Source organism: Pithys albifrons, chromosome 18, assembly GCF_047495875.1.
Source record: "Pithys albifrons albifrons isolate INPA30051 chromosome 18, PitAlb_v1, whole genome shotgun sequence".
NCBI classification, from domain to species: Eukaryota; Metazoa; Chordata; class Aves; order Passeriformes; family Thamnophilidae; genus Pithys; species Pithys albifrons.
In genome coordinates, this window is record NC_092475.1 from 5,234,854 (window position 1) to 5,251,725 (window position 16,872).

Genomic DNA, 16,872 nt, shown 5'->3' on the forward strand with positions numbered 1-16,872 from the left:
GGGGAACCCAGAAAGGTCCTGCTGTGGGAGGTGGGAGCATCCAAGTGCAGCAGAGCCGGGTCTGTGGAACGTTGTGTGATGACTCCCCACAACCCAGGGCTTTTCTACCAGTTGGTTCCAGCCCTGTGAGCTGTCCCAGGGGACTGGGAGTGTTTCCACCTCATCAGACAAAGGGGGGGAAAAAATGAACTGTTGTTTCTATAGAACTGGACTCCAAGAAAAGCTTAATCCTCCTGTAGTGTTTGGTTTCTTCCAATCAGTTTGCACCTGCCACTTCCACACCCAATAAATGGGCCACAACTGCAATAAAGGTAAACACGTGCCTTCTTTTACTATTTCTTAATAACTTCTCAGGTATCTGCAAAAAGGAAACAGGAAGCTTTTACCTCCTTTGCAAGCTGGTTTTATCTGCCATGCCCAGGAGTGCTGCTCTTCTGTGCTCTCAGACTTTGAAAGGAGCAGTTCTGTAGAAGCTGATTTGGCAGCTGATGTAAACACCACTCGTGTCCTGTTCCACTGAAAAGCCATCACACCAGGGGGAACTTGAGTACCTGAGGCTGAACTTCCCACCCTGCTACATAGAACTACATAAAGAAGCAGGAAATGGAAAATTAGGTCTTGTAAAACCACATTAAAAAAAGAGTATGAGGAAGGTCCTGCCTTTGGAAACACCTCTTAGAGCATTTTCCATTTTGGAAATGTTCCTTTTACTGGGCACAAGGTTTATTCTCTTTTAGAACAGGAGAAGACTTAATTTACAGTTTGGGAAGTTGTGAAAGGAAGACTTAGGGAAGAACTATCTCCTGTTCAGGCAAGAAGATCAGGAATAAATTGTGTCAAACAGGCCATGAGGTATCAAGCAGCAGTGAGTGTGAGAGGAAGGCAGGCAGGGATCTCCTGAGGCTCACAAAGACCAGGAACAGCCTTAAACAGCAGTCCACGGTTTAGACATCAAGAAAACCTCACAGAACAAGAATGTTCTGTTTTGTATCCCACAGAGTTTTGTAAAGCTTAACATAAAGATTACAGAAACAGCAAAACAAAGGGATTTTTCAGCAGGAGGAAATGTCATTTCTTCCCCTTTCACTTTTTCCCTTCATTTTCCTCTTGATTAGTCTCAGCTGAACATATGAATAAACTGTGATATGAAGTTATACATATCCATGGAAATTAGCAAGGTGAGAATATGGTTCTCTGCAAGAATCCACCCCCGGTGTTTGCTGCTCTTTGGCTCATGTTGTGTGTCCTGGAGATTACAACAGAAAATGTTAAACTTACAGTGCATTTTAAAAAAGGTATGGATGTGATGAAGGAAGTTTTTCCTGTAATTTGCCTTAACACAACCTTGAGAGAAGTGATGCCAGGTGGGGCAGAACTGCTCTATTTCTATGGCCTCACTTGGCCAGGGGAGCAAGAGCTGAGCTGTGCTGAGCTCCAGTTCCATCCTGCAGTACAGAAACCTTCTCAAAGAATTATCCCAAGATGCCACCTCGAGGATGATGGAAAAAATACAACTGAGTACCAAACAGGCAGTATCTCACTTTTAATGTAGCAAATATACAGTAACTTTGAATTACAAGATCACCTTCCAATGAAATTACTAGCAAAAATAGTCACAAAAAGTCCAAATAAATAGGAATACATGATTACCAACATCAAAAGCTGGGGTGCAAACCCTCAGCTAATCAAGTTCAGTCCTTCCAGAGGGGTCTGTTTATTTTTCAAATGAAAAACAAATACTGCAAATGGGAGCAACAAAGGCTCAATACCTCTAAAATAAGGCAAAAAATTGTACATTCCAGGCAATTTCATACTGTAGAAATTTCAGCTAAAAAAGGAATCACAGACTGACTGAAAAACTGTCAACATTCTCTCAAACTTCTACCAAGATCCCTTAAAGAGGAAATACAAAGTAAAATGACCTCAAACAATGAATGAAACACAGGAAGGACATGAGCAGCAATGGGATTACAGTGCATTGCAGCAGCCTGGAGTCAAACAAGAGGGGCCAGGAAAGGGTGGGTTGCTCACACCATGGGAAATAACCCTTTAGAGCAGAAACTCTGAGCTCCTGCAGAAGCTTGACACCAGTTCTGCCAACAGAACAGGACCTGGAGGGGTCTGCAGGACCCTCAGAACTGCTGAATCCAACTGGAATCGAGGCGGGAGGAGGTAAAACTTTAGCTGAGCACAGGATGAGATGCAAGTAATGCAGAAAAAAGAAACATGTCAACAGAAAACCAGTATTGCTCTAAATTTGTTCAATGATACCATAAAAATATAGTTCAGCATTACTAAGAAAAAGTTTACAGACATTGGAGTAAAATTCTCTTCATTCACATCCTTGTAACGGGGTAATTTCATTGAAAATCACTGAGTTGTTCCAAGTTTATAGCTGAGTAACTGAAGAACAATCTGGCTGCTTATCTAAAATGCAAACTGAGCATATTTATTCTGTAGGTAATACTGCAGAACATCACACCTTGACATTCTCTACCAAAAAAATAAATCATTCTGTTTAAGTATCTCACATGGCAGCAACTTGTTCTTCAAGAGGCATCACCAATGCCAGGCTTAGACACACAGATTTTTTTTTATTGCTAAACAGAGTAAAAATATATAAATAATAGCCACACAAACACTGTGCTGTGGATGGATTTTAATTAATTAACTTTAAACTGAATGGATTTGATGGAATAAACTTTTCTGCTATATTCAGAAGTGCTTTTAAACACAATATCCATCAATACAAAATGAAGGAAACCTAAACCATACTCCTCTCTACAGAAGAAGCTCTTTTTTCCTGCAGGCCCAGAACACAGTCAAGTTGAAATGGAAACAGGGTAAAATGGAACCCTTGCAGGTCTGCTCAGGCCAAGAGCTGTTTGTTGAGGCAAACACAGAATTTCTATTTCTGTGAGTGAACAAAGACAACTGTAAAAGTAACAAATCAATGAACAGAAATTAGACTGGTGTGATTATCAGGTGAGACAAAGTTCCCTGGCCAGACACACACAGAGCTGAGTGATGAGCAAATATTCACTTATTTGAAGTGTCATCACCATCTCCACCTGCTCCATTTTTTATCTCCAACAACAGCCTGATGACCACCAGAGCATAAGCACTACATTAAACAAAACTTTCCCACCCTTGTGATAACAAACTTTTCTCAATGCCAGTCACCTTTGCTCTGGCTTCTGAATGAAATGTTGTTTATTCATTCTTTAAGCAGTGATTATGCAAAATGTGCCTGTATCTACATGCCCTCCTTATAGCCCAGGAAGGCATCAATTCAGAGTGAGGTGTCACAGGAAAACTGGACATACACTAATACCCAGTGCTATAACATTCTAAATTATAATAACATATAATAACATTCTAAATTAATTATTGCATCTAAGAGAATTTGTTTTAAAAAATGCTATTCTGATTATTGCCTGGGTCCTGCCCACCTTGTTTTTTGTGCTTAGAACAGTGAACTAGAACAGTGCACCCAAATCCTGCTTACTGGCAAGAGCAGCTCTGCTGTTTTTCACTGCTGTGAATCAGGCAAACTTGACTAAGGCAGACTGGCAGAATTTGGCCAGAGCCTGAAATACAAGCACTGGATGCAGGAACTTTTCATCTAAAAAAGCTGAAATAAGTGATGAGACTGAACCAGAACTAAGGGGTGACAGAGTGACAATGGGATGTGCTGGTCCTCTGCAGCTGCTGGTGTTCAGTTCCATCCTCTGAGTCCATCACACCTCTGAGACAGCCAATTTATTGGATCTTTGAGCATGTCAGATTAAGTTTCACTTTAATTGCATAGAGCTGAATGTACATGCAACTACAATTCATTTTAACTGGGACTTCACAAATACTGAATCTGGAAACATGATGCTATTCCATTTGTTTCCTTTATCAATTTCAAATTTCACATTTGGTCTCCAGTAGACTAGGAAAAAACCACTAAAAATATTTCTTAAGACTATTCCTGAGTAATGTTTTTATGTACTGTAAAATACTCCAGTTTATTACTACATTTATTAAGATTCTCACATTTTCAACTACATATATATAAATCCATGCTTTGAAGTTTTACAAAGCTGAAGATCTGGTAGGCACAATGAAAGATAGAAACAGCTAAGCATCTTAAAACCAAGATGAGCTCACCAAGTGCAATTTAGCTATATACAGAATGTACTCTTTAGTATTTGCTACTTTTTCAGTTTCTGTCACAATGTGAAGGATCTACCTGTAGAATCTGGTCCATCAGACCTCAGCTCACTTCTCATGAACACTGACTGTGGCTGAGGATGAAGTTAGTGCTGAGCAGGATTTCATTTTAAAATGAAAGCAGAATTTAACCTGCACAGGGTTGTGCCCCCAGCTGCTGTGACTGAGTTGAAACTGTACCAGATGAACTGACAGTTGACTATTCCCTGAACTATCCCTTGTATTCCCTTGTATCTCCCAGACACAAGAGAAGACAGAGGGTCCAAGGACAAGACCCAGTCCTGGTTGTACAGTTTCCTTCTGCAGGGAACTTCCCCATGTCACCTCACTGGACCCTGAAACACGGGATAAATAATAGTCATCTTGGGGGACTGAAAATAGGCATCTTCTGTATCAAAATGTATCTTTCTTGAAGGTACAATAGCCTTTAAATTCTTTCCCTAAGAGTCTATTTTTTAGGTTTTGAGAGGCCACCAGTTCTGCAGATTAGGCCACACAGTCTCTGGTAATACCCTCATTGTGCATTACTCAAATATACCCATGTGCAATTTGAAGTTTGGTCATTTCCTCTAACCACAAAAAGCATCGAGGCTTACAAAATGAACTCCCAGGAAAGCCATCCCTGAACACAGTGAAAATTCCAGATATAAAAATACACATTCCATTTTCTTAATCTGTCCCTATTGAAGCTGTCTGCTCCCTAATATTTTGTCTTAAAAAGATCCTTTCTGCATTAAAATATTTCAAAACGTTATCTCCATTCTTCTTCTTCTCACAAAAAAATAGTATCTATTTCATCAAAAAAATCCAATTCATCATCTTCTGTGAAGAATTAGAGTTGACTTTGCATAGATAGCAGGCTCCATTATTTTATATAAAACAGTTGAGCCCTTCCAATCAGAAACCACCACCATCAAACCTGTCTGATAAAACAGCAAGAAAGAGCATGGACTCTATTCCATCAAACACACCATGGCAAGCACAAGGAACACCACAGGCTTCAACAGACTGGTGCAAACTGTACATCATATTTCTCTAAACTTCACCCTGTGCCATTGTTCTCTTCACTGAGGAATTGTAAATATTTTTGAGGAAACACCAATGGAAGACACTTGCCTTCAGGGAAAAGATTTCCTGCTGGCCTTGCTGGCTTAAGATCAAATGTATAGAAATGAACAGTGCTAACTCAGAATCAAGATATTTTCTCAGGATCTTCCCATGAAGAAAACCCTTCTGCATTGGCCAAAAGCATTGGCATTTACTGAGGAAAATTCCTTCACTTGAATTTGTGTGACGTTTGCTTTGTGCCATTTGTTTTTATTTTCCTGTCCCCCACGGGTTTTTTAGGAGGAACACAATTGCTGGCATTGCCATTTTTCTTTGGATTTGTACACGTGTATGATTGGAAGCCTTTGCTGGGAGCAGCCGCCCCGTGGAACGCTGGGCTTTGCTTGGGGGGTCTGATATTCCCAACACTTGGGATTTTGGACCTGTTCTCCGAGGGCTGCACATTGAGAAGCTGTGGCTTTGCAGCTGGTTTTTTCCTCGGTTCGCTCCTGGTGTCCCCCCCAGGCTGTCTCAGAGCAGGTGCTGCACATCCCGTCCTCTCAGGGAGCTTGGAGTGCCCTGGCTGAGAACGCACCTGGCGACCGTCCCAGTGTGGATCCCCCCTGGGACCCAAACAGCTCCTGGGCAGCTTGGCAGCGCCATCCTGGGGAAGCACCTGCCTGCTGGGCAGAGGGCTGAGCAGAGCCTTGCCCTTGCCAGGGCTCTTGAGGGCACGGCTGGCGCCGGGGGCGGTGTGTGGGCGCGCCTTGGCCCTCTCGCTCTGCTCCGTCTGCAGCTGCAGCCACTCCAGCTGCACCAGGCGCGCCAGGTACTTCTCCAGAGAGCCCGTCGGCCTGGGGCGGAAATCTGCCTTCCCTTCCACGTGGACAAGGATGGCCAGCTGCTTCAGGTCCCACGAGTTGAAAGGGGGTGGGAGGAAGTCTGGGTAGTAATAGTCTGATTCTTTGAAACCCATTTCAGGGACATGTTCCAAACAGTCTGGGTCGATTTCTTCAGCTCTGAGAATGAGCTCTGGTGGAGTGCAGGGAGAGGGGGGAATGGGAATCCTTTCGGAGTCAGAGAGGTCACTGGCACTATCATCTTCAGCATCTTCTTTTATAATTTGTACTGATTCAAAATCAAGGAACATTTCACCTACAGATGCTTCTTGCCATTTCGAAGGGCCTGGACAAGCTCCAGCAACATGTTCTCCATGATTCCTTTCCAACTGTTCTTTTTCACTGCAATAATAAGGTTGCACTGGGACATCTTTAACCCTACAGAAGCTTCCTTGTGTGCTGCCCTTTGTGCTTGGAGGGATCCTGTGCAGGAAAGATTCATTCTGCCTTCTTTCTGGGAGACTCCTCTTTGGTGCTTGTACGCTGTGCAGGGAGGGGACAACACTCAGGAGCCTGAATGGAAAGAGAGATCATGTCCTGTCAGAATGGTTAATTCTTTGAACATCAGTTTGCAAAGGCCTTCAGGGACAGGGATCTGCAGGACTGAAGCTAAAACTGGCATGGAAACTTGGTAATGAGGCAAAATTATTATTTGATGGTAGAGATAACACTGCCTACTACTGATTTTTTTTGTTTGTTTTATTCTGATTTTTCATAAGAACTCAGTAAAGCAGGACAATAAATTTCCATAGTGATAACTTTTATTTGTTGTCCTCATAAAGGCTGGACTGTGGGGTCAGGGAAGTCAAAAGGACAACACAGCAGCCATGATTCCATCACAAGTATTTTATATACCAGTTTGAGATGACTACAAATTAAACAGACAATCTGAAGATAAAACTACCTTTTTGACTGAGTGTTGCTGTCCTGTTGGTTTCTTCCCTTCTTAGAAACATTTGGTTGGTTACCATCTTGAGTGTCATGGGAAATCTGAAGAGATATGACAGTAGGTGATGTTATTAAGAAGCTGACTTCAACTAGGTACTCTTTCTATGTTAAAAAAGGGATTATTTACCTTTTCAATGGCACTTGATACATTCTTGCCTAATCTTCCAGGAGAAGGTTTCACTTGAGAAATTGGTTTATTCAGTCCTTTGGTGCTTGGATGGCTTTTTCCATTACTGTAACTAGCAAGGATTGAACAGAATATCACTTACAAATAGCAACATGCATGACCCCCAGAAAGGAAATACAATAAAATCTTAGAATGCAATTGAGCTTAGAAAAGAGAATTGATTGCAACTATTCTTAAAGTTCACCAGAATTCTGCCATGGTCACTTTTTACTTTTCTACTGCTAATGCACTGCTGTATTTTTAATACTATTAATGCAAAAGTGAATAATTCTAACAGATGATCTAATAATAGAACATAGTCTTTATGTAGAATCCTCTGCTCATCATCCCAAAATAACTTGGGGAATAATAAATAATAGATATTAGAGACCAGATATTTAACTACTTATTTCCATAGTACTTGAAACCGCAATTTAACAAAATTAATGATAATAAAGTACAATATAAAGGCCAATGCAAGTGAAATCTTGCTTTGACATTTACATACTGTGAACAAAATTTAAAGGATTATTCCTTTGAAGTTAGGGAGTGGAAGTCAACAGGGAGCATAATGTCTGTTCTGGTATCAACACAAACTATTTCACAAAAGGCACAAACAACTCAGTAATATATGTTACAATGGGATTGTGAAAATATTAGGAGAAAAAACTCCCATGTAAGCAGAAGAATGGCATTAGTGACCTAGGCAGCTTAAAACTAAAACACTTATTTCCTCAGTTAAACCAGATACATTTCTGTGTAAGCACACAGAATAAATAAATCAGCATATTCTGTAAGAAGCAGCAAATAGTGTTTGTTCTACAGACATGAAATATTGCTGATTTTAAAAAGGAAAGCTTTACAATACAGTTTCAAAACAGGAACAGTCTAATTTAGCTTTACTGCAGTTCAGTTAATTTGCAAGGATGCACATCTTGTTTTCACAGTTTTTATGTCAGTATAGTCAGATTCTGTTTTTTAAAAGCCTGACTTCACAAACTCACGAGCTGATAAAAGAAACTACATCTCGTGCCTCCAGCATTGCTGCAGTCACCTCTGTGACTTCGTGACCTGCATGATCATCCTGCACCATCATTCCTGCTGCTGTGGCTCAGGGGAGAGGAGGACAATCTCAACAGCACAGCCAGGCACTTATTAACTAATCTACAGTATTTTGACACTTCTGTAACTAGAAAGAGAGAAATTAATTTCCTTACTTTACCATTCCTTTGTGGTTTTCATTGGGGTGGCTGTGGCTTCCCTTCTGCTGTGCCTCTCTGTGCAGCAGTAAGGGATATTCTTGAATGCCTGGTCCCATTATTCCTCTCTGTCAAGGGTAGCTGCACCTTGACTTTTACATAATCTTCAGACGTGCCCACCCTTTTGGGTTTGCAGGACACAGTGCATCAAACGCAGGCATTGCCACGTCCTGGAGCTGCTGGGAACAAACAAAATCCTCCCAGTGTGATTCTATTTTTAAATCAGGAAGATAAACATGATCAGCTCCTGGAAAACACTGTCCCCTCCTCCAGCACTCGCTTAATGGGAACCAGCATCATTCATTGGTATTCCAGGGAATTACCTGGGGGTTGGCAGTGCTATCAGAGCTGCTATTCAGTGTCATGCCCTCAGCATCCCCAGCATCCTCAGCATCCCCAGCATCCTCAGCATCCCCAGCACCCTCAGCATCCTCAGCATCCCCAGCATCCTCAGCATCCTCAGCATCCCCAGCACCCTCAGCATCCCCAGCACTCTCAGCATCCTCAGCATCCTCAGCATCCTCAGCATCCTCAGCATCCTCAGCATCCCCAGCATCCTCAGCATCCTCAGCATCCCCAGCATCCTCAGCATCCCCAGCATCCTCAGCATCCCCAGCATCCTCAGCACACTCAGCATCCTCAGCATCCCCAGCACCCTCAGCATCCTCAGCATCCCCAGCATCCTCAGCATCCTCAGCATCCTCAGCATTGCCAGCACCCTCAGCATCCTCAGCATCCCCAGCATCCTCAGCATCCCCAGCATCCTCAGCATCGCCAGCACCCTCAGCATCCTCAGCATCCCCAGCATTCTCAGCATCCTCAGCACCCTCAGCACGGCTCCACCTGCCCACTGGGATTGCCGGGATTGCCTGGAGCCGGGCGTCACAGCCCAACGGGGTGGGTGTTCCTGCTCCCAAATTCCCGGAGCAGATGCTCAACCCCCCCGCGTTCTGCGCGTGCTGAGCCGTCTTTTTCTGTGTCACAAAAATACGCTCTTGCCACATTCATGTATGCAAATTATGCGCCAAATACTTTTTTTTTCTTTTTCCAAAAACAAACGTCTCATCAATTCCTACTGCAAAGACTCAGAGCGGGATCTGTGGCGTTCTTTTATTTCCCGGGAGCTGCATTCCCATACCAGGGCACCGCATGGGGTGCCCAGACACGCTCTGCAAACGCGACAGGGGACCAGCAGCGCTCCTGACCCACCTCCACCGTCCCTGCACTGCTGTTTATGCACTGCTTATAAATATTAATGGCCGTGTCTATTTACACTGGATCCGTCCTCTCCCACACGCCTCCCGCCCCGGGCCGGGGGGGACCACGAGGAGGGATCCGGAGTGCGGGAGCGCCGCAGTCCCGCATCGGGACGGGGCAGATGGGCGGCCGCGAACACGCAGCGCCAGGCAGGCAGTGCCCGGCATGGATGGCTGGCTGTGCCCGCGACGGATGGATAGCTGTGCCCGGGATGGATGGCACAGGTGTCAGCAGGGGCAGGCTGTGCCTGGGATGGATGGCAGGCAGTGTCCGGGATGGATGGATGCCTGTGCCCGGGATGAATGGCAGCGGTGCCAGCAGAGGCAGGCAGTGCCCGGGATGGATGGCAGAGGTGCCAACACGGGCAGGCTGTGCCTGGGATGGATGGCAGGCAGTGCTCGGGATGGGTGGATGGCTGTGCCCGGAATGGATGGCAGGCTGTACCCGGGATGGATGGCAGGCTGTGCCCGCAGCAGCCGCCGGTCTGGGCCCCGCTCCGCTCCCTCCCGCGATTCCACCTATGTCACCGCGCTCCGCTCGCTCCCCGCCCCGCCGCCCCTCCCGCCGGTGTCGCCCACAGCCCAGACCCGCTCCCCGGCCGGGCCCCGCCGGTACCTGCCGTGCCCCGCTCGGCCTGCGCGTCCCCTTTGCCGGGGCGGTCCGGCCGGAGCGCAGAGCGCGGGGCGGGCCGGGGCGGGGAAAGGGCCCCGCGCCTGCGCTGCGGCGGCCGCGCTGTCCGCCCGGGCCGGGCCGGGCTCGGCTCCGCGGGGTTGTTCCACCCATGGGCGCTGTGGCGGCCCCGAACGCGGAGCAGCCTCCCGAGCCCAGCAGCCCCCGCCGCGACAGCCTGTGCAGCAGCCCCGGGCTCGGCTCCGGCTCGCTGCCCCCCGACAGCCTCCAAGCCGCGCCCGGGCTCGACTCGCCCAGCATCCAGTGTGACAGCCTGGAGTGCTCGCCCTGCCGGTGCTGCGGCTCGCCGGGCTCGCCGGGGCTCAGCCAGGACAGCCTGCAGGGCCCCGTCCCCCCGCGCTCTGGCCGGGGCCGCTCCGGGGCACGCCCGCCGTCCAGCGACCTCTCCGGCAGCCTGGAGTCCCTGATCCAGCTCGACAGCCTCCAGTCGCTCTGCAGCCTGTGCGTGAGCTCCTCCAAGATCAGCGGTGACAGCCTGGAATCCCTGTCTAGCCTGAGCCTCGGGGCCAGCAGCCAGCACAGCGATCTCGAGTTTATGGGCCCCTGAGACTGCCACCTCCCCTCGAACGATCGCGTCCAGCTGCTTTGAGACTTCCACGATTGTGCTCTTCGTTCACAAGGTGACGTTGCTCCAGTGGATCCTTGCTGCGTGCAGTGCAATAACCTCAGACCTTGCTGCCCGTGCCTGCCATTCCCAAATTAAGTGCTTCAGAAGGGGCGTGTTTATTATTATTATCTGGTTCTTTGCCATCGGTTGAGGATGGAAGTGCGTGGTCCTCGGAGGAATCCCAGCTACCTCTCTGATCTCTATGAGAACATGTTAAGGGCTGCAGGAGCAGCGGGCCGAGGGCAGCAGCAGCCCCCGGCAGTGCGTACAAGTAGCGGGGTGACTTTCCGGAGCAGCATCCCCGCCAAGGCGAGCCCGCAGCCAAACCACCCCCAGGGCAGCACCTCCTCCAGCTGTGACCCAGCGCTGCGGCCCATCATACGGCGCCGAGCCAGGTCTCTGCCCACATCCCCCGAGAGGAGGAGGGCAGCAGTGCAGTGTCAGGTTCCTGGCTGCCACAGCCGTATGAACCGCGTCAGGTTTGCTGATGCTTTGGGCTTGGAGCTCACTGAAGTGAAAGTCTTCCAGACCGGGGAGGATCCATCCATCCCCTTGCATGTCCTTTCCAGGCTCTCCATCAACTCAGACCTCTGGTACAGCAATTCGAACTTGGAGTTTACTATGCAGTGCTTGGTCCCTGACTTCCAGCAGCCTGCAGACTGTATGGATTTCTCCTCCCGACTTCAGGAGCAGCAGGTGTGTCTCGAGCGGGTGACCAGCTCCGATCTGGGGCTCAGTGGCACCATCCAGGTTCGCAACGTGGCCTTTGAGAAGCGCGTGTCAGTGCGATACACCTTCAACCAGTGGGAGAGCCTCCATGAAGTGTGTGCTCGGTGGCACAGGAGCATCCCAGGGCAAAACGGGCAGGATCAGGTCGATGTTTTCACTTTCTTTCTTCCCGTGCCTCCTTTCCTCCTTCAGCTGTGCTCTCTTGTCCAGTTTGCAGCAAGGTACCAAGTCAATGGCCAGGAGTACTGGGATAACAACAGAGGCAAAAACTACACTCTCACCTGCCGGACTCACCCCCTTAAGATGCCAAGGGAGTGTGAGGAGAGCTGGATCCACTTCATCTGAACAAAGGAAGTGGGTGCAGAGCAGCTTGTCAGTAGTCTTGGTGGCACTCTGTTCCTTGGCATGGCTCTCTGCTCCTATGGCAACAGTCTACTTTTTGAAACCTGCCAAACCTGGCAAAGTGTCCCAGAGCTGGGGAGCAGCCAATGACCTGTACAAACTGTTCCAAACCTCTCGGGAAGTCAAAAAGGCCAAAATCTTTACTGAGATGCATTTGTGGAAAGCCCACATGATTTGTAGTGTGTGAGCAGAATGGCTCCAGGGAATGCTGTCAGACTACCAGAAAGCAAAGCAACATGTTTCTTGTTCCTAGTAATACTCTAGGCTGCAGTTTTTAACTGGGCTCTTTTACCATTTTGTACTATTTGTTTTCTAAATGGACAGTGTGGCTTTACTACTTTTGTTTCTAATTTTGTTTATAGTATCTCACCAAGTCTGGGCACTATTCCATTTATGCATAATTTGGATGGCAGACACTGTAGGGAGTACTTGTATTTATATATATAAGATTAAGGCTGTAACCACGTTAAATATTTCCAATAATACTATTTGGCTTGGAAATTAAATGTTACCACGAGCAGAACATACATGAAAATGTGCCATCAGCCCCTCTATTTCCCTTAAAAAAAAGCTGCCTTATCTCCAGTGTTTGCAGCAGGACAGATTGTTACCAGTGTGTGTAAGGCACATCTTCCTGGGAAAGTTCTTTTTCAGGTGATGGCCAAGTAGTTTTTGGCCTTTTCCTGGTGCATCTGTATTTACTAAGTGAAACTGGAGAGATTTCTGTTGCAATTGCAGTTGAAGATCTCAAAACACTATATCAATGCTCATGATTTTACAACTGTTTCTGGTGAAATTATAAATTGAGAAATGGATATGATATATATATGTGTGTGTAAGGAAAAAAAATAGTACAGGGAGTAGGTTACAGAGCCTTGGAATAGCATGGGAGAACCCTGAATCCTGGCTCCCTGGTCCCCAGCCCAGTAATCCTGGCAGCAGTCCCTTTAAATTATTTTTTTAACTACTTCTCATTATAAAACCCCAAGACTGCAGCCTTGGCAGCACAAGCAGGAACTTCAAAGCAAAATTAGGATTTTCCTGATTTAACTAATTCTTACAGAAACCCATAAGCAGAATCCCTTCTGCTGCAGGGAGAGCACAGGGACACTGTTAGAAACCATCTTCCCATGATTCTTGCAGTACTACTTTCATTCTGTGGTTTTGATGTGGTTTAGGATTTGCAATAGGTTTGAATCTATTAAGCAAAATTTTGTCCATAATTGTTTTCATACATATTCATAACTGCATGAAAAGTTTAGCTTTGTATAGTAGCATAAATTTTCAGAGCTGGCTGGAGGTATTAGAAGAGCTGCTTTTTAGGACTATGCTGTGAAAATCAGGCCACTTTTTCGGGCATCTTAATTTCTATTGGTGCTAATTTTTTTAAATCACAGTTGTAGGCAACCTATGGCCAATTATATATCAGTCCAGAAAGTCTACTGAGTGATTCTAGAAGTGCAGAAACCCCAAGAAAATGAATATGTCTGACAATTTAATGTTGCTCCTTTGTTGTGGTCCCCATTCAGCAAAGCTGGGATTTCAAGTGAGGAGGCTGGCTTGTTCATTAGTCTTTGGCTTTCAGAGGAACCAAAGTCCTGAATGAGTATTCTGCTGAGCACCTCTTGCAGGGTATTCAGGAAATTCAGTCCTGGAACTGTTGAGAATTGACTGTGTTTGCTTTCACTTTGTGCTGGAGTTCTGTGAGGTTGAACCTTTAAGTGGAAATTGTTTTGGAGGGGGAGGTGAGGCTGAGATGGGATTGCCACAGGGGAAAATGCTGCCTGATTAAAAACCCACCTGTGTTGGTTTTTTTGTGCCTGGGTTAGAGCAGTGACCATTACCAATCTGGCAGCAACTCTTGTCTCTTAGAAAACTCAATGCAGGGAACTCTGTCTGGTCTTCCTCATATGGCACAGAAAATGAGAGCTCTGTGAGAAGGGGCGCTGTCTAATTGTGAGGGGTTTTGCCTCCTCTGGTGGCCTTCCTATGACTAAGTGACATGACAGTATAGGACTTGTGATGTCTGCACTAGTCAGTCTATATCCTCCCTGGAAATGCAGAGGTTTCCCTGTAGTTAGCAGAGTGTCTGTGGTGTGACAAATTGTATCACCTCTGCTGAGGGCAGAGAGAACACTGGGCCTAGCGCTGCCATTCTGCAGCTCAGCGTTAGTGCAGACTGTGCCAAATCATGCCAGAGCCTGTAGGTGTCGAGTGAGATGAGCTGGGACACACCTGCTCTGACTGCAGGAGGAGCTTCATTGGAAGGAATTGAAAGTGTGTACACTTACTTAGATGAAACTTGCTGACTTAGGGAATTCCATTGAAGTTTATCCACTGCTGTTAAAAGTCCTTGGAGGCAAAGTTATGTATTCATCAGTGAAGTAAGAAGAAAGTGAACATGCACACACACAGAAGCAGCTGTGCTGAATAAAAGACACTTATTTTGAAGTATTATTCCCCCCATCCTTTTCCCTCCCAAATTACTGTGTTTCTTCCACCAGCAAACCCAGCACACCATAAAAATCCCTCTGACATCTGACGGGTTCACAAAGGGTGTTGCTGGAGCAGCTCAGAGCCATCCTTGGCTTCCTGGCAGAAAGATGCTGTCGCCATCTTCTGGGAGAGACTGTCATGTGCCAGCAAATGTGAACTCTGGCTGTTATGTCAGGCAAGATTATGTAAAGCTGAGACTCTCAGTGTAAAGGTTGATACCAGATGTACCACAGTGTAGAGAGGACTACAAAACTAATGTCTCAGCAGTCTGAGTTGGGCTTGTATTGTCTTCCTTCTGTAACCTCTCAGGGTATTGGTATGTGCAAAATCTTGAATACTGAGTACTAAATACTAAAGCATTATTCTGAGTTTTCCTTTGCACTCTTTGCTTGCCCTGCACTGCTGGAGAAGCACTTGCAGTAGCAGTTCCTGACAGAACAGTCTCTGGCACTGCTGGCTGTCAGTGGAGCAGCTGAACTGAGAGTGATCTCCGGGTTAAGCTGTTAAACGTTCACACCAGTGCTGGCACCTGTCACATCAGAGGAAATAAGCACTTGGGTTTTCTTCTCACATTCAGCAATGAACATCAAAAGGCTTCTGGTTGACAAAAATGGGATTAAGCCTTTAAAAGTGATAATATGCACGTGTTGTGAAGGTAAACTTATGACCACCTTTATATCTTCTCAGGACAACTCAGCTTCTTGCACTGTGTTCAAACCGAGCACTTCCCTTATAATGAAGATTTTGTAAAAGTGAATTCTTCACAAGGGTTATTGCCATATAATGCACTTTTAAAAAACATACTATTATTGTCATACAATAAATGAATGTCTAGTAGCCCACAGTTTCAAGGTTCTTCCAAGCATGTTTTTTAAAGAAACATAAGAAATCCTTGTAAATGAAAAGGGATTGTCTTTTGTGATTAAATGTCTTGTCCAGAGCCAAATACATTACACAGGATCTCAATAAAACACATATGCTGGACAATGGGTGTAGCACTTTTAAAATTGGAAAGTTTTTAGTTAATTTTAAAATGCAATAATAAAACTATGGCTATTGTAATACAAGAGATTGAAATAAAAGCTTTTCACATTTCATGTTGTTTTTGTCCATGGTACTCATTTTAAAGCTCTTGAGGCAACTTAATGCTGAGTTGTCACAGAGCAACATCCTCAGGGAGGTCAGGTGGGGTTTTGTTGCTAAACAATGAGCAGCACCTGATAAATACAGTGATAGTTTGTGTAGCTGCAAAGATGGTCAGGCTGCCACTTTGTACACAGAACTTGTTGTCCTTTCACCTCAGAGTTCCGGACATGCAGCACCTGGAGGTTAATATCTCACATTAGGTAAAGGCCCACTGACAGTTGATTCCAACAGAGCTTCATGAAAGAGAAGGGGCTTTTCCTCTGATTGCACTTTCCAAACCTGTGCTAGACTGTACTTCACACATTCATTTCTGAGCCTCACAGTTGTTATTCTGTGTCCTATTCATTCAGTTCTCATTGCTGCAGTCTGTCCTCTCAAACCAGGTTCTTTTCACTCACAGGTTTCTTGAAAATATGTCTGCATATGGCATGTCAAGAGCGTGTCCATGTCTGCAGTGCTGATTTATCCTCTATATCAAATAGCACTCCATGAGAGTCAAGCACTTACTTGATACAATTCAGGATTTGAATAATCTGTTGCCAGGTTTCTCCTAAAGCAAAATGGAGCCATTTAACTGGAAGACATAATAAAGACATATACTGCCAGTTAGTTTTTAATCAGTGTTAATAACTTCAACACTGCATTGTCAGAGTTGCTTAGGGGAAAGATGATTATTGCAAATCACTGTTTAAATACACAAGAATGTCAATATTAAGTTGTTTAAGAATGTCAATATCCATTTTTATTACAAAGTACACAGATTGTTACAAATATATGCAAGTAGATACATAAAGGAGTGTGATTTCAGGAAACATAATGTCTTTATGGCTCTTGTTTTTCATTATCCTCTATTACTGATCTGAATCAGAACCTGCAGTGCCACCTTATTTTTAATAACTTTACCCAGTAAAATGGGGTATTAAGAATCACCTGGAAATAAATACAACCACAGTGTAGACCAGCAAAGGATAAAGACAGTGGTCTTTGATTGTAATAAACCACTTGAAA

General features: G+C 45.4%; 2 protein-coding genes across 5 annotated transcripts; one reads left to right on the forward strand and one right to left on the reverse strand.

The window, feature by feature from the left end:
* Positions 1-1,534: 1,534 nt before the first annotated feature.
* FAM217B (family with sequence similarity 217 member B) lies at positions 1,535-10,469 on the reverse strand. 4 transcript variants are annotated; one of them, XM_071573133.1, is made up of 5 exons: positions 10,410-10,469; positions 8,496-8,713; positions 7,240-7,345; positions 7,069-7,154; positions 1,535-6,677 (listed from the first exon to the last, which is right to left on the reverse strand). In XM_071573133.1, exons 2-5 carry the CDS (start codon positions 8,594-8,596, stop codon positions 5,495-5,497), a joined length of 1,476 nt encoding a protein of 491 aa, XP_071429234.1. In that variant the 5' UTR covers positions 8,597-8,713; positions 10,410-10,469; the 3' UTR covers positions 1,535-5,494. The 4 variants fall into 4 exon arrangements, with proteins under 4 accessions (XP_071429234.1, XP_071429232.1, XP_071429233.1 ...); XM_071573131.1 differs by having other exon boundaries at positions 7,240-7,351; XM_071573132.1 differs by having other exon boundaries at positions 7,240-7,351; positions 8,496-8,716; positions 10,410-10,455.
* A 54-nt stretch (positions 10,470-10,523) lies between these two features.
* PPP1R3D (protein phosphatase 1 regulatory subunit 3D) lies at positions 10,524-15,813 on the forward strand. The gene has a single exon (XM_071573045.1). The coding sequence runs from the start codon at positions 11,245-11,247 to the stop codon at positions 12,163-12,165; it is 921 nt and encodes a 306-aa protein (XP_071429146.1). The 5' UTR covers positions 10,524-11,244; the 3' UTR covers positions 12,166-15,813.
* Positions 15,814-16,872: the final 1,059 nt, after the last annotated feature.